Source organism: Scophthalmus maximus, chromosome 19 (assembly GCF_022379125.1).
Source record: "Scophthalmus maximus strain ysfricsl-2021 chromosome 19, ASM2237912v1, whole genome shotgun sequence".
NCBI lineage: Eukaryota > Metazoa > Chordata > Actinopteri > Pleuronectiformes > Scophthalmidae > Scophthalmus > Scophthalmus maximus.
Window position 1 is genome coordinate 3,042,501 of NC_061533.1, and position 23,553 is coordinate 3,066,053.

General features: G+C 43.7%; 1 protein-coding gene across 10 annotated transcripts in view; it reads right to left on the bottom strand.

Moving 5' to 3' along the window:
* Positions 1-17,930, bottom strand: part of wdfy3 (WD repeat and FYVE domain containing 3) — a 73,405-nt gene extending 55,475 nt beyond the window's left edge. For 6 of the 10 annotated variants that reach the window (XM_047328986.1, XM_047328982.1, XM_047328978.1 and 3 more), the window contains exons 1-3: positions 10,746-11,021; positions 3,617-3,827; positions 1,073-1,196 (exon numbers count right to left, since the gene is read on the bottom strand). In XM_047328986.1, the coding sequence (XP_047184942.1) occupies positions 1,073-1,196; positions 3,617-3,827; positions 10,746-10,774 (364 nt within the window). In that variant the 5' untranslated portion in view covers positions 10,775-11,021. Of the gene's footprint in view, positions 1-1,072; positions 1,197-3,616; positions 3,828-6,450; positions 6,474-10,745; positions 11,023-17,194; positions 17,322-17,676 lie in introns of those variants that run through there. The other 4 variants (XM_047328983.1, XM_047328984.1, XM_047328979.1 and 1 more) reach the window with 4 other exon arrangements.
* Between the last annotated feature and the right edge of the window lie 5,623 nt (positions 17,931-23,553).

Genomic DNA, 23,553 nt, shown 5'->3' on the forward strand with positions numbered 1-23,553 from the left:
CATGTTGTAATGTGATGACGTGATTCTCCACCAAAAATAAATGACTGTTCTTCAGCCTTGGAGCCGTAACCTGGCGATCAACCTCAACTGCCAACTTCTGCTCTCGCTCCGACACTCAGCCTGACATTAGTTTGTCCTTCTCCCGACTCAATTAAATACAGATAATTAAGGGAATCGAGAAAATCAATTAAGGTCTCGGCCTGTTTGCCTGTTAACCTTCGTATCGATCGGAGCAGAGCGGATAACATTTCCCATACAAGCTAACAAGCTTTTGTCTCTTAGAGCAGCTTCTCCCAGGTCAGGTAGATTTTTATTCTTATGTTTCTATTGTTTTTTTTACAATAAAACAGGCCTCTAATGTGCAGAATGTGTTGGATCTGAAGAGCAGAAAGTGAGCTTCCAGCAAAGCACTAAAAAACAGGCGGCCTGATTGCAGTACTGACATACACTCCGTCAGATTTAGATAAAGAAATAAACAGGCTTTTGAAAATGTCTCCTGAGCGAGTGCAGCTGCTTCGTCCGAAAATCAAATTCTGCTGTTTTGATGACGATGACGACCGAGCGGCAAAAGTCTGAGAGCCTGAGTCAACTCCTGACTCAGTGTACAGAGGCGTGGAGAGGAGACCAGCTGGAGGAGGCAGAGTTCAGCTCTGACGGAGACGGAGGCTTTATTTAAGAGACACTTTGCTTCGGTCCCAATCTACAAAAATAAAGCAACAGGTGTACAATGCAATCAACTGTAGGTCGGATAAGAAAGACACCGTTCCCAAGAGATGAAAGAGTTCTCTGGACCCAGTGACTTTTCTTAAAGTCGCTGCAGCTTTACAGCTAAATTTCAACCAATAACAATCTTAGCATCATGATTATGAACCATAAAAAATTGAACATAACGGAAAGGAAAAAACCTCTTCCAGCACCGATGAGGAAAAACAGGTAGATGGTCTCTGCGTGACAAGAAGAAAACCATTCACGAGCAACGACGTCACATCTCAGATGATAAATTGAGGTTTTTACGAGTCACTTCCCGTTGCGCCTGCCGCCCGTTATGAATCCGCCTGTCGGAGCCGCTCACCTGTCGATTTGTTGGAGGCTCTCCTGCGGATCTCCGTCACCATGAGACGCGACACCTGGGTGGTGAACTGCAGCAGGTCGGCGAACTTCTCCGTCATGCTGCTGGGCGGAGCGTTCCCGAAGACCTGCGGCGGACAGATCGCATGGAGTTTGAGCCGGGACGAAAAACACAAAAATACAAAGATACGGAAAACATGTCATCCGGATTGCGTTATCTGATTACGAAAAAATAAGTAACTATAATCAGACCAGCTAGATTACATTTGAAAAAATGTGAAATTAGATTATAGTTACATTGTCAAGGTCTGATCATTCTTGTCTTTAAAATATGATGATAATGATTTTTTAAATCACACTTAAAAAACATTTTATATTACTGTATACATTATTCAGCAGTATATTACCGTGTACATTACTCTTCTCAGGTTGCCAGTTTTGATAATGTTTTATTTTATAATTTATATGAATTATAGATAATGATATGAATGTTTTTTTGTTTGTTTTGTAAAATGCTGAATATACTGAATGCATTTTATTTGCGTTAAAATTTTGGAAGTTTTTGAGGTTTAAACTGTTGTAAATTTGTGGAACTCAAAATTTTGTGTGGGTATAAGGTGAAATATTTTCAGCGTTTGATTTTGAAGTAATAATCAGCTTAGATTACATTATTTTATGTAATCCAATGGATTTACGTTACCGATTCCAAATTTGCCAATGTAATCATTAACTGACTAAATTTCAAAATAATCGGAATAAAAAGAAGACGCGATAATATCTTGATATCAAGATCATATTCAAAATTTGACATTTATTCATCTATCATTTCTTTTATTTAAAAAAAATGCCAATAACTGACATTATAATAACTGTATCCACATCACGCAGAGACCAGCAGGAATCATCCAGGTGAAGATATCGATTGGTTCACATCCACCTTTTTTTTCCAGGCATATTATAATTTTACAGCAGCAGCAGTGGACAGAGCAGGTCAGAGATAAACCACACGTCGCTCCACAACCACATCATCATCCTCATCCTCATCATCATCCTCATCCTCATCCTCATCCTCCTCATCCTCATCCTCATCCTCATCGTGCATTTATTTAGAGTGGTGCTGCCCACGAGGGGGGTGGGGGGGGGCTTTTGAATTAGAGGCACCAGCGAGTGGACCGCAGCCAGCGGCGTTGGGGAATTAGCTGACAAGTCAAGAGACCCTCGGTGAACCACTCCAGTCTGACGAGGACACTCGAGCGAGGACCGCCTTCGGAGCAACAAAGAGGCGCGCGGCTCCGTCAGTGTGACGGAAACACAGACTGTAAAAATGTGTGCGGCTTCCCCTGCTTTATTAAATAAATACAGACATTTTATTTGCTTTTTTATTCTGCTTCTCTGCATCAAAGCAGTTCGCATACAACAGGAGGGCCTGCACGGGGGCCTCTGATGCAGCCCGTTGCTCAAAGTTGCACCGCCCGCGCCCGTCGACCAGGTGCGCGCACACATACGCACGCTCGGACTCACACACACACACACACACACACACACACACACACACACACACACACACACACACACACACACACACACACACACACACACACACACACACACACACACACACACACACACACACACACACACACACACACACACACACACACACACACACACCACAGCGTTCACTTTGTACCGTGTATTGTAACTGTAACTGACTGAAACTGTGCTCCGTGTCTAGCAGCACCGCAGCAGTGAAGTCCACATACCTGCACAAGTCAACCAGCTCATTTCCATGAGAACGACCTGCGGCAGGGCCGTTTAGATGGAATCTGGAAAGAGTCGTCTAGTCTCTAGGTGGATGGAAATAACCTGCTAACCACAGGACCTGAACCCCACATAACTCCCAGTTGACCCGTCATTTAACTGAGTTCACTTCAATCCATCTGTAGTATCTACAACGTCCATGATGTCGGGAGGTCGACAGAGCGACAACTCGTCTGTAGCAACATGGCGGTTTGTCAGACTCTCTCCGGACTTTAGCGATGTCACCGTCCATGTTTTGTTTGTTCAACTTCATCGTAATGCTGCTGACAGCTCCCTGCAAGGTCATGTTGAAAGGTTCTGTGAATTAAACATATGCTTTAAGGCATTTCAACAAAGTTTTGTGTGAAGAGTTTGTGCTTTTCTAAATGTTGACGCCTTTTTTGCTTCAGACAAATATCAGTTTCAATTGTCGGTTATCGGCCTCTTAGATTAGTAATAATCGATATCGGCCCCGGAGAAAGCCAAGTGTTTCTGTTTACCGTCTCACATGGGCTCATTCTGATATTTTCTGCATATTTTGCAAGGTGGGCTGGCAGGAAAGGTGCCAGACGATGTCAGGAAGCAACATATGCATTCTCACGTACAGCGCCTCCAGAGAAGTTCAGGAAAAAGTCCAATTCCTTTCCATTCCCTGTCATATGATTTTGAAGTGTAAATGAGGCCATCAGCGGGTGCCCGTGCCCCCCCCCCCTCCAGGTACCCAGCCCTCCCTCCTGTTGCGACCTACCCTGTTGAAGACAGGCAGCATCATGTAGAGCTTCTCCTCCTGCTCCTTCTGGGTCATGTGGCGAGGCGGGTGGCACAGCTCGGAGAACAGCCGCCGCAGGTGCATCAGGCCCAGCGCGTTGTCCTGGGGGCTGCACTCCTCCTGCCTCGGCCGGCCCATGATCCTCTTCACCATGTTCATCTTGAGCGGCTTGGTCAGGGCAAAGGCAGCCCTGTGGGGGTGGGAGAGGGGCACGTCAGTCAACACGTCTCACAGCAGTTCAGTACTCACCCTCCCCCCCACCAACCCTAACAACAACAGTTTGTTCAGACCGGCACTGTGGATCCGACACGTCTTTACTTTGAACTGTAGTGATTAATTGGAAAACCATCTTCCTTTACAGCATGTTTTTTAAATATTTTATTTATTTTTTCCAGACAATCTCTAAGATGGTTGCTAAGAGACGCCACTGAGCAGCAAAGCCGGCAAGCAACACAGTTAATCACCTACTGATCAACAAAAAAAAAAGACCAGAACCATGCAACAGTTGCCTTTTGCTCAACTTCTCACTCACTCACTCACTCACTCACACACTCACACTCACACACTCACACACTCACACACTCACACACTCACACACTCTGTGCCTTGCTCAAGGCGACTTGCTCACCGGTGACTGAAGGAGAGTTTGAGCGAATGAGCCTCGGGGGGACATGAGTCATGATGGAAAAAGTATTAAAAACATAAAAAATCCCGTTGCATTTCACCATCATACATCCCTCTCGAGTTACTACAGTGTTTTGTTGCGCCTGTGATGCAAATGTCACGTCTTACTTGTATCTCAAAAGCATCGGCTTGCCGTAGGTGTAAGTTACCGTTTCCTCAAACACCTTTCTCAAGGTTTACAGTATGCATATACAAATGTCCCGGGCCGAGGTTTCAATCTCTGATCAACTTGTCGACCCACACCGAGGTGAACAACCGCAGGGGTTCAGAAGAGACGTGACAGTGTCGTCCCTCCTTCCTCTCAGTGGAGGATGTGAACTATCACGTTAGACACGGACAAAATAGTTCCTGTCCTTTAGTTATTAAAAGAATAAAAGCAAAGACAAGCTACAACAATCAGGTTTTCTGGGGTTTGGGGGTTTATTTTTCTAACTAAATGACTTGTTATGGTTTATAATAATAATAATAATAATAATGGTCACTGTGTTTGTTGATGCAAATTGTTTTGATGGTTGCATGAAAGCAAACCAACCAATAGGAACACTGTCCCATCTCTTTCCTGTCAATTTTTCTATTATCGAATAAAAAGGTGTGGTTGTGTTGGTGTTTTCTTTTTATTGATAGCTGTGTATGATAAAGTTTATGGTTCAACTGAAAGCCTCAATTACATTTCTTTGTCATAAAGGTTTGATAACGACAGCTTAGGAATCATTGACAGATTAAAGTATATACATATATATCGGCTGATGTATCGGTATCGGAAATCTTGTGCTCACATATCGGCGGGGCTCTAATATTCATCGTGTGAACTCCTGCTCCCAACTAGAAAGTATCGTGGTGTTGCCAGTGAGAGCTGCGGAGGCCAATCATCAGGTGTTCCAGTGCCTGCGTTTCCCTGACCGGCATCTCAACAGGCCGTATATACTGTCTCCTCGCGCCTCTCGTGTCTCTTAGAGGACCGTCAGGAAGATGGAGAGCACGGCGGGGAGAGAGACAGGCGGCTACGTGGGAGGAACTGGGCGGCACGAAACGACAAAATCCCTCCGCAACGGACGCTGGAGGAACTCATTGTCCCCTGCGTGAACTCGCACTCGAGGCTGCGTTTCCAGTCGAACATCCGCTCCCCGTTCATTCAGTACATTTATTTCTCTTGAAAGTGCCCGACGCTGCCCGCGGCCGCGTACAGACCCCTTCAGCGTGGATACACCCAGAGGGATTGAACCCTGTCACCTGGTCGGTGCTAACACAGGGAAGCACATCGCTGCACCAGGACTCCTCCTTATCTTGAAACGAAGAGAACGGCCGCTGTCGTACATGTACAGTAATCAAAAGGAAATGCTTTGAGTAACGTGATTATCTCAGTTTGTAAATGGAAATTTCATTAGAAAATGAACTGAATGTGGGTTGGGATGTTGGGTGAGGACACATTTCAGATGCATGATAGCGATCTGAAAGGCCGCGTTGTAAATGTCAAACCCGGAGTCTGTGTTGGCGGCGCTGTATAATCCACAGTTCAGCTCCGACCAACTAACCGGCAGCTCTGTGTGTCGGAGATAAGGCATTAGTGAGAAAAACCCTTCGGTTCACATCCTCCTCACACAACAAGTGATTTATAACCCCGCCTGCTGCTGCTGCTGCTGCCGCTGATAGAGTTCGACTGAAAATGTGCCGGTTTTTTTTGTAAACTGCACTGTCATTTGTTCGATGGCTGACAGTCGTCACAATGTGCGGTGTTCCCCCTTCTCCTGCTGTATAGTACATCTGCACTGGAAAAAAATCATTTGTATAAACTGGAGAATTTTACCGTCTGTAATTCCACTCAAGCTGTTATTAATGGGGATGAAATATATAAAGAAATCCGCGACGAGCCGACGTCTGTTCGTCACGACGACCGATGGAAATGGAGCGTTGAGATCAGTCGGACATCGTCTCATGGAACTCTGTAACCTTATATTCCCTATATGACTATATGAAAGTAAGGAAGTGCGTAATAGACCTTTAAAAAAAGAGCTAATATGTACGTTTTTCGTTTTTCTCTCTGGGTGCTATCTATCTATCTTCCTACTGAAATGTCACTAAAAATCTGAATATTAAAATTGATTTGGCTACGTAGCATGAGCAAAACTTACAAATGGCTCCTTTAAAGGGAACTTTGATTTCCGAAGAGAACAAAATCTCTGCCGCAAAAAAACAACACAAGAAACAGGAGCTCTGTTCTTCAGCGTGCAGCCAACACTCAACTCTGTCTTTATGTATATTGACTGACAACACACGACTGCTGCTTCCTCTACTCAGTTCATAAGAGGAAGTGAAGGCAGAACATAGAGTCAATCTGATTAACCACGGTGTTGAGAGACGCCAATGAGAAGAACTTCAGATTTGAGCCAATGAGATAATCAACAAACAACACCTTGGAACCATTATCCGAAGGCACTACTCGTGTAGTATCAGCTGATCTACAGGATTTTCCCCCCCTAGAAACAGTTGTGTTTCCAGGGACCTGTTTTCAGAAGAAAAATCGCTCCTGTTCTTTGTCTGCATGTTCTAAACGGAGTCAGTTATACGTAACGCTCAGAACAGGATACAACACCAAAAGGAAAACTATTTCCTGGACATTTTGCAGAGAATTTTATCGCATGAATATGAACCAACGGTTTCAGTTTAGCATATGAGATATTCTCAGCTGCACGGCTCACATCCTTCCCCTTTCTGCGTTGACACATATACTAGATTTTTTGGCCCTTTGCTTCTCCATTTAATAATCCACACAACCCACATGACCATCGTCATCATAAATAAAACAAAACTGAATCCTCCTGGCACAGAGAGGAACAGATGTATCTGGCCAAAGCCACAGATCTACTCCTGCACACTTTGGCCAGCGAGCCGGCAGCAGTGGGGGTTGATATGACGTGATCAGCATCTTCAGCTGCTGGCTACAGTGGAAAAGCTCTCGGGCTTCGAGCCACGGACGAGCGTGTCCACTTGAAAAAGCTGCCAGTCAGGGCGAAAGTTGTGCTGCATGTCAAAAAATTTGGCAATCCAGAAGCAGAAGTGGGGGTTTTTTTCCGCCTGTTGCCGGGGCTTAAAAATATCCGGTCCACTGGGCCAGGTTCCCCCGGGTTCCTGTTGAAAAGCCCAGAGTTTCACCACTGAAACGGGAGGAATTACAGACTCTTCTGGGAGACTCGTACTTGTTTGCAGAGTTCGTAAAGGTCTCTGTTGAGGGGTCGCCCACGGAGAATTGTTCCAATTTATTTGTTCAGATTCTAAAATAAGCAAATAAAATACACCTCTCATAACACAATATCATATCAAAGCCTGCCTTTATCTCTAAAACAATGCTGACCGTTGAGGCAGACGGGAGCGTCATTGGAGAAAGGTCGAGTCGGAGCGCAGCAGGGCCCGGGACCACAGACTGGGACCAACACATGTCATACGACTCAGCATAAGGCCGAATTGGAAAATCAACAACCCCCCCCCCCCCCCACCACAAAAAAAAGGGAGGAGGAGGAGGCAGTGATCCACAGAATCACAACCTCACTCCACATACTTGGTAAAGCGGCGAGCGATTTTACGAAAAGAAAGAACCACAGGAACTATAGTCCCGACTCCCGAGAGAGCATCGCTTCCAGTTCTGTTTCCTTTTCGACAGCAGACTGTTGAGTGTGGTCGGAACTGACGTTAGGAGACATGGAAATTAGATTTGGGGGGGAAGAAATGACTTCCCTGATGATGCAGGCTCAATTAATTCATATCTCAGGGAGGAGTACGGCTTCACCTAATGGCTGCTTTTTTGTTTTTTGATGGACTTCCTGAAGCTTCACCTTGGATGAGATGACTCTTATTTATCCGCAGGCTTCTGTGGAAACAAATGTTTGCTCCAAACAGCAGGGGGTTTATTTACTGTAGCACAGTAGAGTTTTTTCACACTGAGATGACAGAGGACACAGAAGCGTCATCATCGCTAGTTAATGTGATGATCTTTATTATTCCTCCTGATGTTTCTTCTTCTTCCTCCTCTTTCCCCTTTGTCTCGGCTTATTTTGGGAAGCCTTCACTCGTCTCTTTGAAATGTAGAAGACATCTACAATGTAGATAGAACTGTCATTCTATACAAACAACCAGTGGAGTCGCCCCCTGCTGGTCATTCCAGAGAACACAGCTTCAGGTTTCAGGCACTTCCGCATTGGCTTCATTTTCTGGACCCGGTTACTACTTTCATTTTAATATACAGTCCTGTGGGCTGAGAAGAAGGTTGATTATAATACATATGTTTATTTAGAGAGTGTTATACTCCACGTGTTTGTCTCCTAATTAATCTGATCCATTTCTAATTTCAGATCTGGAAACCTAGCCAGGAAACAGGATGATGATGCCCACGCCTTTTTGACAACGGAGCTCCTTCCCCATCGCTTCCTCCAGACACGTGAAGCCGCCTTAGATTCAAAGCACAGCTTCCACGTGATGCGGCCGTTATCTCTGATCACAGCCAATGAGCAGCTTCAGTTGTGACACACGGAAGTTTTTCATGTCCTAATACAACCAAACAAGTTGTATTAGACCCATTGCTCATGTCGCACTGTGGATTCAAACGCCGAGCCGTTGACCTGTGCAGGCAAGACAGCTCGCTGCATACTCCGTCAACCTGAGGGGATCAACATCGCATCTTTGATGGGGGGTAGAAACCCACCGCACCAGCGTCATACAAAGAGATTACCAACAACGTGACAAGGACCAATGCCATTTAAATGAAAAACAGCATCAAACCACGTCTTTTCTTGGCTGAGGCAAAGAAATAAAGTCGGTGACATCAATGGAATGTCGACTCCCATGCACTGAGCTCGCCTTTCTGGCCCCCTCCAGTCTTTTATCAAAGCATTCTCTTTAAGCGCACGCCAGCTCCGATGAGCGTCTCACCGAGTTAGCGCTAACTCCGGGGAGATGAAGGCAGCCGATGCCCTGAAAAAAGAAAAGAAAAAGCCCAACTTTCTTCAAAGGCTTGTGTGGTTTTGTTCCTCCGGAGAAAGTGACGTAATCGCAGAAAACGTCTCATCTCTTTGACAGTTTGTGACGGTGTAGGTGGAAGCCGAGGAGTTCCACAGAGAAGGATGAAAAACAAAAAAAGAGACAAAAAAGCTAAAACTTGCAAAAACAAAATGCTAATTTAAGGGGAAGTACGTGAGGTAAATTAGGTATTTAGTAGAGATCAATGAGGAAATCTAATGATCGTACATAAGTACAGAGGATAATGTCGTTGGCCAAGCCAATATTTTTTTAAGAAATGTGCTGGGTAGGAACACTGAATGGTATCCATGACAACAAGTGAGTTCCACGCAAAATCTCTGCCTGTCACTTAGACCTGAAACAGAACCCCTTCAGAACCAGTTTGCTTTTTCGACGGGCCAGACAAGACAGAGCCACGTCATTACGTTGATGGTATACATCACGGTATACGTCGCGGTATACATTGCGCTATACTCGTCCCCAGGAACCATTAATGCACAACATCAACAATGGCGGCCCACAGCGTCTCTTTTCAAGTATTGATCCTGGTCCAGGTCCTGGTCCTGGTCCAGGTTCTGGTCCTGGTCCTTTGCAAACCAACATTGCCCATCAAACATGATGTGTTCAAAGCATTTGTACAGCTCGTCACGATCGCTATGGACGGCAATTGCGTTCGAGGAGAAAGAAATAATTGCCCAATACGTTTTGATTTGAACGCAAGATTGTTAATCTCAGCCTTTGTTAGCGTAAGCGTTTAACTGCACATGAGTTAGCTGGGCTAACTGGCTGAGCAGGACTTGGATGTTTAATATAATTCAGATCGCTTGATATCGATTGCATCAGTTGCCACAAGACGTTCCAACTAGTAATCAGAGAAACCAGTATTTCAGGAACATTTCTGTTCTGCAACATATCCAGGCTATAGCTTTATGAAGCCCTCGTGTGTTGGGGATACAACATTTACAATTATGGACAAACGGAATCAAAGATCATAGATGACACTGTTCCGATCTTGACACTTGTTGCACGAAGTTAGTTAAATGTCGTCCAGTAGCTTCAATAGAGACATTGGGGTTATTTTTTTGTTACAGATACAGTCGCTCCAACTGTAGCCTCCCTCCCTGCTTGCCGATGGTTATGATGGTAACAACGTCAACACAGAACTGCTCTGAGTCACTCTGGCTGTTAAGCATCTAGCAAAAAAAAAAAACTGCTGAAATGTTAAAGTCTGTACACGAGTCTTTTCCGGGCATCGACACCGAGAGACAACGCTTTTACATCAGTAATAAACCGTGAAAAAAAATATGCTTCATCTGGCGATGTCAGCCTCACCAACCCGCGTTAATAAACCCCTGGTCGCCGTGGAGACAAGCTCAGCACCCAAGCTCTTGATTTTTTTTTTCTTCCCCCCCCCTACCTGCTGTTCTCTCTGCGCTCTGCCAGCATCTCAACTCCTCAACGGCAGGAAAAAATATTCCACTGTAAACCAAGACCGAAAAAAAACAACGTCGTCTTTCTGATCGGAGGAAGAGGCGACGACAACGGTGTCATACGCCTTCCCCTCGCGGCGGTGTGAGAAGAGGACAGGCTATAAGCGCAGAGGCATAGCTCCTCGTCTTCGTTGGCAGTGCCAGCGGCTTTGTTTGCCAGCCAGTGTGTGTGTGTGTGTGTGGCCTGCCGGGACTGGCACAGCTGATCCCCCCCTGACACCGGGTGGAGTGCACAGGGCTTTGGAGGAAGCGGACGGGAGGTGGAGTGTGGGGGGAGGCAGGGTGTGGGTGGAGGGGTTGGCTGTGGCCGTCAGACGGAGGGGACATACCATTCGGACCAGAAAAGGGAGGGGACATCATAATGCATAAACCCTCGCTGGAGAGCACCATTAAAAATTCATCTTCATGGGGATGTAGTCGTCATTATGTACGAGTTCACATTAACTTTGCATTATTATGACACCAGGTGCATTCTGGGACACATGATGGAGGGAATGGGGAAAAAAAGTTTCCTCTGGAGCATGAAGATTATTTGATAGATGTGTGGCAGATTAGTTAATGAACATAAAACATATCCGCAGGTTTAATTCTGATCGATCTCTTCTAAGGTTGAGCAACCCCATGCTGGAGGTTGTGTTGGAACATCCCGGGGACTGAGGAGTCGTCTGGTTCACTAAGGCGATACTGAAGACTCACTCGTGGGCTCCAGCAGGGACACACCGACTGGGCCATATGGAAATGAGGCCGGCAGGGGGAAAACAAGATCATCCACCTCGCTCGAATGAAGCCTGCTATACAATCTCTCCTATACTCAACCCACCACCGGCAGCAAGGTCGACTATACACAGCAACAAACGTGGAAAAAAAAAATCTGCCGCACCGCAAGATTAACTGCAACCGGAGAGACCTGTTGTGTGATACGAGCCCGAGGGGATCACCTGAATAACTATAACGTTAGGATGTGATTTGTGCTCCTCTCTCGCCTTAACCTGCAGTTATAACGCCGACATAAAGCTACAGTGTGTAATATTTAGAAGAACTCATTCTCAGAAATTGAATATATTGTCCATAACTATGTGTTCATATATGTATAATCACCAAAGTTTTTTCGTCAACTCTGAATGAGCTAAATATAGAGGTGGACTCGACCTCTGTGTGAGTGTCCATGTTTGCTACGTCGTGTTGAATACGGTTGTTCCACAAAACGTTCCAGGATACGTTGCATTCACGTTGAATTTTTTGACGCTGCCGGAAACCGGAAATTGAATCGGCGTTGTGCCGCCATAAAGTGTCCCCTGTCGGTAGCTCAGTCGGTTTGCAACTTTACCACCAGATGCCGGCAGAAAATGTATTAAAACAAAAAAAGTTATCGTTGTGTCATGATACAAGATTGTGGACGTACTGTCTCAGAATCGAACGCTGTTATAACCAGCATCAGGACGTAATATAAGAAAAAACATACTCCTCTCAAATCATACGATATCTGAAGAAAATGTGTGAGAATTGTGAAATTGTGAAGCTTTGGATCGACCTGCTGTTTAATCAGTGAACCTGCTGTTTTTGTTTTTAGGAATAAAATAAAGCAGATCAGTTAAAGGATTATAAGAATGTGGTATGATTCTGTATTTTTCACATCAACAAAATTTTTCCCATGGAAAAAAAAAGGCCAAATCCTGTTCGTCTGACCTCGCTGCCCCGTCTGCAGCCCTCAGGCCCCATCAGTTCCTGAGGATGTAAATCTTTAAACTAACCAGGACACAAACACACACAGTTTCCTTCTTTTTTTTTTAAAAGCTCGTTTCCTTCAACAGCAGGCCACTGGTGGTTCTCAACAAATGCAACTAGAACAGGAGTAAATCACGTGTTTGTGAGTGACAATTTTCAGGAACTCGATGATATAATCTTGGTGCTGTCATGAGTATTTCCTGCAGCATTTCACGGAGGACAGAGTAGTCGAGTAACATGTCACCCACTGCAGACGTGTGGCTATTCCATGTGTTTTATATAGTGTTTTGGACATCACGGGCATTTAAACACCAAGAGCCTGATAAATGAATGACAAGAAATCGCAAACTCCAGGACATGTTTTAGGATTGTCGGTGGGACAATTTGAAGTCCTGCTGGCGATGCGAGGACCGTACAGGGATCCATCAGTCGCGGCGTCTGTCGCTAGCGCATATCTTAAAGGGGCAGTAAGCGATTTTTGGAGAAAGTGTGTTTCTCTCTTTGTTGTTGTTGAGATTTTACTGCTCTGGCCGGGGCTGCGAACCCTCGACCTCCTTATTAATTGTCCGATTAATTAACACAACACCTAATGCACGTGTATCCTTGTATGTACACACAGAGTACACACTTACCGTGTGTATGTGCATACTATAGTATGTGTGCGTGACTTGCTCACGTGACATGCACCCCCCTGGGGAGCTAATTAAGAATGATCCTCTCCTGGTTTATGACTGCACGCTGCTTCATCTCAAGAAAGACGGACGACTGATAAAACTAGGCCTTACAGTAAGTCTCGTGTCTGCCACGGCTCTTCATTACAGAGAAACACCACAGAGACAAACAACACAACGCAGGCCGTCTTCTCCTTTGTGTTGCACTTTACAGGGCCTGAGAAAAGCTCACTGAGGGGGGAATTAGCATTCGGCCTTGTGCTGCATTATCCACACGAAGATTTGTAATGTAGCTTAGCTATCCAGCTAATCAATAAACAAGAGCCAGAGAATACAGTGCAGGCAAACGCACGGATAATAATAAAAAGTGTAATCCATGGTAATAATCTTTTTGTGAGAACCGTCGTTTTTCCCAATGTGGCCTTCACACTGGGCTGCACAGTTTTTTTGATTGTTTGTTTTGACCAGCTACTTTTAAAAAACCCAACACCCAAATATCTTTATATATTATCAATTACCAATTTTTAGGACTGAGAAGAAGCAAATTCTAGAATAAAAAAAGAAGACAAATCTCAGTCAAAGGCATCATTTACATAATTTACAAGACTTTGAATTATGGTAACACCGAGGCAAAGTGTCCTATCATTTTGCCTAAAAATTACTGATCCATCACCGAAACTTGGCGGCGTTTAATCACAATTAACTGTGATAAAAAAAGCAGATGGTAAAACGTGCTGACATGTCATATACAAGACAGTTATTGTTCATAAGAACACAAGACTCAACCAGTTCCTACGGGAATAACTGTGACTCTCCACCCGGGAGAGAAAATACACACATAACAAGAGACGACTACAGGTGTAGATGAAGGGACGATGAATGTTGTATTGTTTTCATCAGGTCACACTGACTGTAGTAACCCTCGTCTAAGCCCTGAGTAAACCCAGCAGGATCATGACTCAACTGGTGATACGTTAGGTTTCAGAGCCGGAGGTTCCCGTTATGACTTGACTTCATCACACCGTCGACAGACAAGGCTTTAATTAGCCTCAGTAAATCACAGCAAAAGAAAAACTCAACAGTAAACAGCCGCTGTGGGTGTTATGATCTTAAGAGCTTTACACGTTGTTGCAAAATATTAAAAATAATACTCCAAAAACAAACTAAATGGAGGCAGATTGGCCGATATGTTTTTTTATTTTAATAATTGCCGATGATTCCTAGGATGTCTTTATCAAACTCTTCTGACAATTTTTTTTTTATTAAGGCTTGATAGTTTACACTTTAACGATAAACTTTATCATTAAAAAAACTATAAATAAAAAGAAAATACAAATACAAGCCAATATACAGTATAAAACTTGGATGGAGAAAAAACATAAATGCACATGTTAAATGTGTAATCACATGTAAAATATTAGTTTTCATATTGGCACATATCAGCAGACTTAAACGTCAATTGTGATATGTCTGTGAAAAGCTCATATCGCCCAGTTTTTTCGGCCAGTCGATAAATCTGTGATGTTGAATGTGATGTTATATTTTTTTCTTCCATTTCCTATTGTATATTTCTGATATATTTTGTTATATTTCTTCCTCTTCCCTGATGTCTTGACTCTTGCTGCTGCTGCTGTAAAAAGTAAAATGTCCCCGTCATGGGATTAATAAAGTCTTAATCCAAAATCTAATCTCATTTCAACAACACAGGTCACAAGTTTCCATTTCATTCTACAGATTGTATATTCCTTTTGTTTTAATGCGAATGTGATTTAGTTGCAAGAAAAAATATATTTCTGCTCGGCAAGTTTAAAAACACAGTTTGCTTATTTGAAAACATGAAGAGCAGCGACATCCATTGTCGTTGTCTAAGGAGCAATCTGTCAAATTCTTACCCGACATTTCATTTCAAATTTTTTTTTGTAAGAACTGCCAGTAGCAAATATTTTCTTACTACTGATTAAACTGTTATATTTTTCTCCTCATCACGTCGTCCACAGGTCGACCACAGATTCAGAATCAAAAGATAACCGTTCTAGTGGACTAATCATTGCAGCGCTACTTTTCAATGAATGCCAGAAACTCCGTTCGTTTAAATGTTGCAGCGGGGGTGACGGCCCACCACGTATCTGTCGATGGCTACTTTACCTAATCAGGTCTTTTTTTATATTTCATTAGGGACATTCAGAAGATCATCAGTTACTTCCAAAAGGAGGATGGCAGCATAAACAGATTTACTGTAGCAACATTCACTTCTTCTTCTAGGGTATTTAAGTGTTTGCTACCATTCACCTGTCAAGTCTCCGGAGGCCCTGCTTTTCTTCGCAGCGGTATGTGTTGACACGCTTAATTTGTTTTCTAATACGATCACATATACTGACTGCAGCAACTTCACACAGCAGCTTAACGACATTCAGATACGACTCAGGTCGGACAAACCATTGGTTGCCAAGTCAAGAGGCCGGTTGCAAAAACCGGACCATATTTATGGTGAAAATAATTTCAGAATGACAATGACTTCTTGTTAAATAATTAATTCACGACTTTTTCCATGCATATACCAATTGTCTGAAGTTCTTGTGCCGCTTTAATTAACTGTATTTGTCTAAGAAAACCCATTAAATCATATTCTCCGTGCATGAGATTTTTACAAAGCAGTAGATCCGCAATAAATCACCAGTTTGGTCAAGTTCATAAAACTCCTTCTTTAAAAATAAATACAGTACATCATCGTTATTATTATTATTATTGCTGCAGTAGTTGTTCCCTTCCAGGTCTGTACACATGTAACAAGAGAGTCATGATGTTATTTCCAGCAGGTGAACCATTAAAGAGGTTGAGACAACCAGGATAAATAATTGAGCCGCATCATGTAACGTTTGCGTACTGCAATTGCTCTGAAGTGTGACTGAATTAAGATGTAAATGAACTGGCCACAGTGTGAATTATTAAGAAAACTGGTACACAGATAAAGATGTTATCCACACAGCTGGTCAACCAACAGAGCTTCTCAGAACTGATTCAATAACATGATACTAAACATGCAAAAAAACAGGGGTTTGTCTACAGTTCAACTGAACAGATGATTACTGGTCTATTTTAAGAAAAAAAAATGCTTTTTTTCGTCTGCCTAACCTGCAGTTAGTTAGTTTACAGCTAACCTGCAGGCACTGGGGTAAATTGCAGTTATTATTCTGTGGTGAGAAACAAACAGGAATCGTGACACAGGCATGAAGTCACGTTTCACGACATTGTTCCAAAGTCATTTTGTCTTCACTTCGATACGTCTTCCCAATAACTTCTTCCAATACTAGTATGCAATAATGTGCATTTATAGCTTATTGGATACAAACCTGCATGAGTAAAATATTAAACATGTCAACTAGGGGCTGCAACCAACAATTATTTTAATTATCGATCAATCTGTCGATTATTTTCAGGATTAATGGATTAGTTGCTTGGTCCATCCAATGATGAAAAGTGATGATCGTCATCATCATCATCATCATCATGTTTTGTTTTGTCCACACACCAAAGATATTCAGTTGACTGTCGCAGAGGAGCAAAGAAGCCAGAACATATTCACATTTAAGAAGCTGCCATCAGACACTTTTGACTGTTATTCCCCATAAAGAAAACTACTAGAACCGATTAATCGATTATCAAAACAGTCGCCGGTTAATTTATTGGTCGATCAACTGTCACGTGACCAGTGCCCGTGTCACACCTCGCACCGCCGGGTAAACACCGCAGAAGCGTGACGGAGGTCCACACACACACACACACACACACACACAGGGGACTTTTTAGACCAGACACTCACAAGCCCGAACAGAGGCCGATGGATGAATCCGCACAAATCAGTGCGACTCGGTCATAAACAAACCAACAGCCTGATTACTGGCGAGTCATAACAACCGAGACATGCAAACCCCATGATAAAGACAAGTCAAAGTGTTGAGTCGTGAATCCAGCCGACACACCTGCAGCGGAGTGTCCGGCCTCCTGTGTCCTCCGGGGGGGGGGTTTAAATCAGAGAAATGGCGCAAAAGAAAGTGTAAATCCGTGCGACCGAACCCTCCACGCAAACCAGCTACAGCTAGCTCGCCGCGGCTAGCCAGCGACCAGCTGATCGGCGCTAGCATCGGGACCCGACAACTGTCAAGCTACCCGGGGGACGTCCCGAGTAGACCGCGGGCAAGCGCCTCCGATTACATGAAACACCGCGACGTCAAAGGAAGCCGGCGATATTACATTAACAAGCACCACGTCACGTGGACGTGAGTGGTGACATGCTAGCGTTAGCGCCGTCGTCGCGAGTAAATGATGCACATTCCTGTGTCCGTGCTAGCTCCCCGCGCTAGGTGGCTAGCTGGCGGGCTAGCTAGCTAGCCAGCTAGCTTCCGGAGACCGCCTCTGCGTGTGTGTGTGTGTGTGTCCGTCGCGTATCCGCCTTCGCACTCACCTGTGTGCGGCGTTTGCGGCGAAATACTGCGGCTGGGACGCGGGCGGTGACCTGCGACGTGTGAATCAAGTCGATGCGGGGCGCCGGCGTGTACATCCATGTGTCACGAGCGATGCGTTCAGTCCAAGAGGGGCCACTGCTCCCGCTGCTTCCTCCTGCCGGTGGCCATTTTTCCTACAACATCCAAATAGAGCGGAGCAGCTCGCTTGCTCGTCCCCGGGCAGCCAGGTCCCCGCAGCTGATGTGCCTCCGAACAGCATCCTCCTCCTCCTCCTCCTCCTCCTCGACGAGCAGTTCCGAGCCAGGCCACATCCGAAAGACAAAGATGACATCTGTCGGACACATGGAGGTAAAACAGTCCGTGCAAAAAACCTTCACCATGCAAAGATTCAAAAAAAATATATATCAGGCATAAAATAAAATAAAATACAGACAGCACTCAAATACAGTTAGTCCAGTCTAATGCCACAACTTGACACTGGTTTGGAGCCACTGGGTCACTTGACATGGAAGCTATTGAAGTAATATAATAATTTTGCCATATTAATATTCATATAAAAATAGAGGCCGCATTCAAATACAGTAAAAGAAACTGTGTCTTATTCTTCCAGTCTAATGCCACAATTTTACACTGGTTTGGAGCCACTGGGTCACATGACACGGAAGCTATTGAGATAAAAACATAATTTTGAATATAAATATATGTTTATACAATAAAGAAATAAAACATCCCGAATTCAAATGTGCTACGTGGAGTTCTTATAGTTCTTTTTTTTCCCGCATAATTTTCACTTATATTTTTTGAATCAACATGACAAACCAAGAGTATTGTTTCAATCAAACGGTAAATTTTTGACGGTCCCTAAATAAGCTTTCAGCGATTTCGAGCGGGGCTCCGGGAGGAGAGCTAACCATCCTCCTGCAGCCGACACCGGGTAAGAGAGCGAGGCTGGGACCGGAGTGAATATCCGTCCAATATCCAACTTAAAACCAACTTCACCGCGTTCTCTACTGAAGAGTATATTCTTTTTTTATTTTATTAATGAGGGGGAAGATTTATATTTATCTATTTGACATTTCGACAATAAGGTGGAAGTGAGAATAAAGTCGAGATTAAATTTGAAAGAAGCCTAAACGTCCGTGTTGTGGTCCCAGGTCAGCTGTCACATCCACGTGAACTGACGTTAGCTAAAGCGACGCTAGCTTCGGTAACTGCGCGCCGCTCAAAACTCACTGACGGTTGTTTTGCAATTGAACGCTATCGTGTCAGAACGCACGTTGACGGTCACGTGCAAACACCCGTTGTCACCTGCATCGTTTCTTCTTCAATAATAATATCGCAACTCTACAACTTGGTTAGCAGCTAGCGTTAGCCTAGCAATCTGGCTAACAGAACATCAACATCCGGCTGTTTGGTGCTTCTGAAAAGTGCTTCCGGGTCACAATTTTCAGCTTTATTCTCTACATTTCAACTTTATTCTCGAATTAGAATTTCAACTTTATGCTCGACATTTTGTCTTTATTCTCGAAATGTTAAAAAAATTCAAAAAAATCTTTCCCCTAATTTTTCTTCTTCTTATGACTGGCCCTAATACTCTTCCGTAGTTCTCCTATGAGAAAGGAATACTTTTTTTTTGTATTTGTATTCGTATGTTTAGAGCCAGGCCAATATATGGGTTGGTCGATAATATCAGCCCAATATGAGCCTTTCATAGACAAATTGGTATCAGAGCTTATGTGCATTCATGAGCAAGCAATTAAAAATAATTATTGTGTTAAAGCATGAGCCTTTTCTTCAAGGACACTCATATATATAGATGAATAACAACATGTTCTATATAAAGGTATATGAATAACATTTCATTTTTCATGAAAGTTTGGCTCTGTTTCTTCTATTTACTGACTGTGCTACGATATGATTGTGGGTTTTTTCTATTGAAAGTGTTGTTGCCATCATCATTATAGACTTGTGTATTTTGTTTCACGACTCACCCCCTTTGTGTCTTTCAAAATTACAACTTCCTTATTATTTTAAATTTAAAAAAAAATAGAATTTGAAAATGAAGCAATATTGTCAGAAAGTAGAATATATATATATAATATGTAGGAAAAAAACGATTGAAAAAAGGAAAGTAGATAAAAAAATTAAATTAATTAAATATAGTTTATTAGTATTATTGTGTTGAAGTGGATACCCGAACGGCGGCTGCCTCTTGGCCGACTCTCTGACTATAAGCGGCACTGGTGTTCACTTCCTGAAGTTACCTCAGGCAGAGATTTCAAAATCACAGCAAGATTCAAAAACATTGTAATATCAAGTTTGAGGCACTAGGTGACAGCAGCTCTCATCTGATCATGACAACTCAGGGGTTCACTCAAACCACACCACTGTGGGAGGTTTGGTTTGGTTGGCTAATCGCGGCATCAACCACAAACCGCAGTGACCTCAGCCAGTGAAAGTGAAACTCTGGTGTCAAAATCACCAGAGTAGTTTTATGCTAATTCCTCTTCAGAAGTAAACTTGTTTGTGGATCCAGTATCTTTGTCTTGACTCATTTGTCTGTAAATAATTAAAAGGAAGAGGCACGTCTTGCCCATCCCAGTGGAAACAGTGACTCTGTCGGTTGGACCTTCATCATCCTCTGTGAATTGAGGCCTGTAATCAAAAGCCAAATCTATTGTGTTGCACGTTTGGCACTGGAAATAGGGAGATGCCTTTATTTCTCAATGATGTAACGATGTCCGACCTGTAAGTCTACCTTTGGGTGGCGGTTGGGGATGGAGTTCATCCATTGTTGCTCAGTCAACGTTTTCTCCTGGATGAAAAAGCTGCTGTTAGGGAGAAATAAATAAAATTGTGCCTCAATGTTCAGTGTCAAACAGCCACAGTGGCTTCAAGCATTCACCTGCCACTTTTCATATTTTAACCATTTAATCTAATTTAACATATTGACCTAATTAAACTTGCCTAACTTTTACAGCAGGCGTGAAAACTCGATCACGATGGGACCAAAAAAGTGTTTTTCTGGTTGATTGTTGAAACAAAAACTATAGTTTTCCTAATAATTGTCCCCTGTATTTTCCGTTTCCCATTTGTAAGTGTTTGGGAGCACCCGTAAAAAACGAGTTGACGCATCTCAAGGGGTTTTTCCTCAATGTTACTTTTCTGGAGGGGAAAACAAGCCACAAGACTCAAGCAGTTAGAAGATGATTTATCATGTTTGATATTTACAACACAGAGTGCTTTAACTTGAAATAGAATAATCATTTTGTAAATTTAGTTTTTCTGTTAATTGTGGGATGCAAAAATGTAGTTTAATTAAATAGAAGATCTGAAAATCGTTCTGCTCCTCGTCGCATCCAACTTGTGATTTTGAAGATTTGTGTGTTGAAAGGCGTTTAAATCTGGGAAGCATTTGAGTGTAATGTTAAAGTTTTTCATCCAGTTGACTTAAGCTTTCCTTCGTACCAATTGCCACCAGGACTGTTACCGGATCAGCAAATCAGTGCGTACTGTCATTGTTGACCTGGTACGGGGGCCTGCAAAAGTTGCTGACAGAGGAGAGCCCAAATCGAGAACGACCCCGTATTTCCTGGTCAAGTCCACCTCCAACGTGTTTGACATTGAGGTAGGGCTACAAACAGCGTCTGCCCAATGTCCAAACATTTAAGAAAGAAATCAATTAACTGTACATGAGTTTAGTCACTTAAAATTCTTCCTATGAGTGCTGAGGAGGTATATCCTCAGAGGTGGACCAGGCGGATAAAACATGAATGAGCCTCTAAAGTCCAGGAAACAGCAGGAGTCCAACTCATTCTCATGACTGAAGGAGCTGCAGGACTCGCAGCTGCAGCGAATTCTGACTAAAATTCACCTGGTGGAAATCTCCCAAGCAGGGAAAAGCTTGAGTGGACTCCAAAAAAAAAAAAAAAAAGAGCAACACTGCTCCGGTAAACGGCACCAGACACTCCTGGCCCCCGAAAAACAAGCCTGAGCACAAGCCTTACTGTAAGTGTACGCCCTGGATAAAAGGATGAAAGAAAACAAAAGTTTGGGCCCGCAACAACCCGACTCCCCGCGGAGCCGCTGCACCCTCCACATGTTGGAAAGTGCCTTTAATAAAATACTTTTTTTTTTCTTTTACATCAGCAAACAATGATGATGGTGAGAGTTAACCACTACAAGGACTTGAGTTCCTCTGTAGTAGTGACTCAGTGTGAACAAATGTCATAACACACAACGAACAAGAGACTTACACATGAGGAGTTTCATTTCTGCAGAATTCTCCTTGGAAAAACAAATCTGCTATATCATTTACATGTCCACGATAAGATGTGAGAGATTCACACTTGCACAACTAGATATGATCTAGTTCTTCTCTTTTTCATGTAGCCACAGCTTGTTTTGTCTTCCCCCTGCCCACGGAAAAGAATTCCTGAGGGCTACATCCCACCGTCACGGAAGAAATGTACCGTGACGCGATTCTGATTTCCATTTTTTTATTTTTTTTATAACAGGTTCATTAATCATTTCATTGTCATCGTCGACCTGAGGAAACTTTGCGTGCTGCCAACTGATGATCAGGGGAACTGACTATCATATTTTGAAATACGCTTGCTTTCTTATGTCTGGCTCAATCTCAAGCTAACCTGTAACCTGTGAAGAAGGGCCTCAAATATATATATACACATATACACATATATATTAATTTAAGGGGTGAAGTAGGAGTGGGGGGGTGGGTCTGACAGAGTTCATCCAGCCAACCTACACCTGCTGTCAAGTAATCGGGCCGATATTTACAACAGTCCTGGGGCTTGTTCCCCTTGTCTGCACAGGCATTGATTTCTTCACACCTGACAAATCTGTTTTTTTATGGATACTTAAAGTCAATCTTAGCCGCGATAGCCTTTGAAGTCTGTTCCTGTTTTCCTGGTGCTGCTGCAGACTAGATAACGCTCCAAGTCCAGTCGGCAGCAGCAGGGTCAAGAAAATTAGTAATTGTGATTTTGTATTTAGACACTGATTTCAATTTTTATTTTTCCTCTGCAGGTCACCGCAGGTCGTCTGCGCATGCGTCTTATTACAACCCATGCGTTTCTTTTGCTGGGCGACATCTAGTGGCCGTAGTATTTTGTGACGGACGCAAAGGAGGAAGCTCGTGCACAAGAGCGATGCACACCATTGGTCATTTTCCACCTGAAACTCTTGTGCTGTGTTGACATTGGATTGCTGCATCATGCACGAGCGACCTCGAGCCCTGAGGCGTGTCTGGATTAAGTTTGAGTATCTAGAGTTGACAGTTTAGTTAGGATGTCATGACAAAGAGCGGTGAGCAATGATGGAAGGATGTGGCAATAAGCACTCATGTTTTAAAGATCTCAATATTTGGCAACAATTCAGTTTTCTAATTTAGTATTTCTACATATTTCTGTCTGATTTTAGCACATGGGTGTTGGTGGTTTCAAGTTAATCTCGCATTAAGTGTGCGACCGATTTATCGGCCGGCCGATAATATCGGCCGATGTTTGCGTTTTTTATGTGTATCGGCATCGGCCGATGCGCGGCTGCTACGTTCGCCGATATGTTTTTTTGGGAGGGCAGATCCGGTCGCCTAACGGGCCCGGCCCCGCTCTCTCCGGAACCATTTACCCAGCGCCGTCGCGGTGCCTCTGCCCTCGGCTGCCACGCTGCACGCCCGCCGGGTACCAACTCTCCCTTCTCCTCCGGAGAGCGGGAGGGGGATTCAATGTCTTTGGGTTTGTGTCTTTCTCCTTTTTCTCCAAACCCTTTCCACCCCTCGTGGAAATTGACTTTTTAATCTCGGGGGGCCGCCGCCGACGGACGGGCGCGAGGCTCGCGGTTGCTGTTTTACGCGT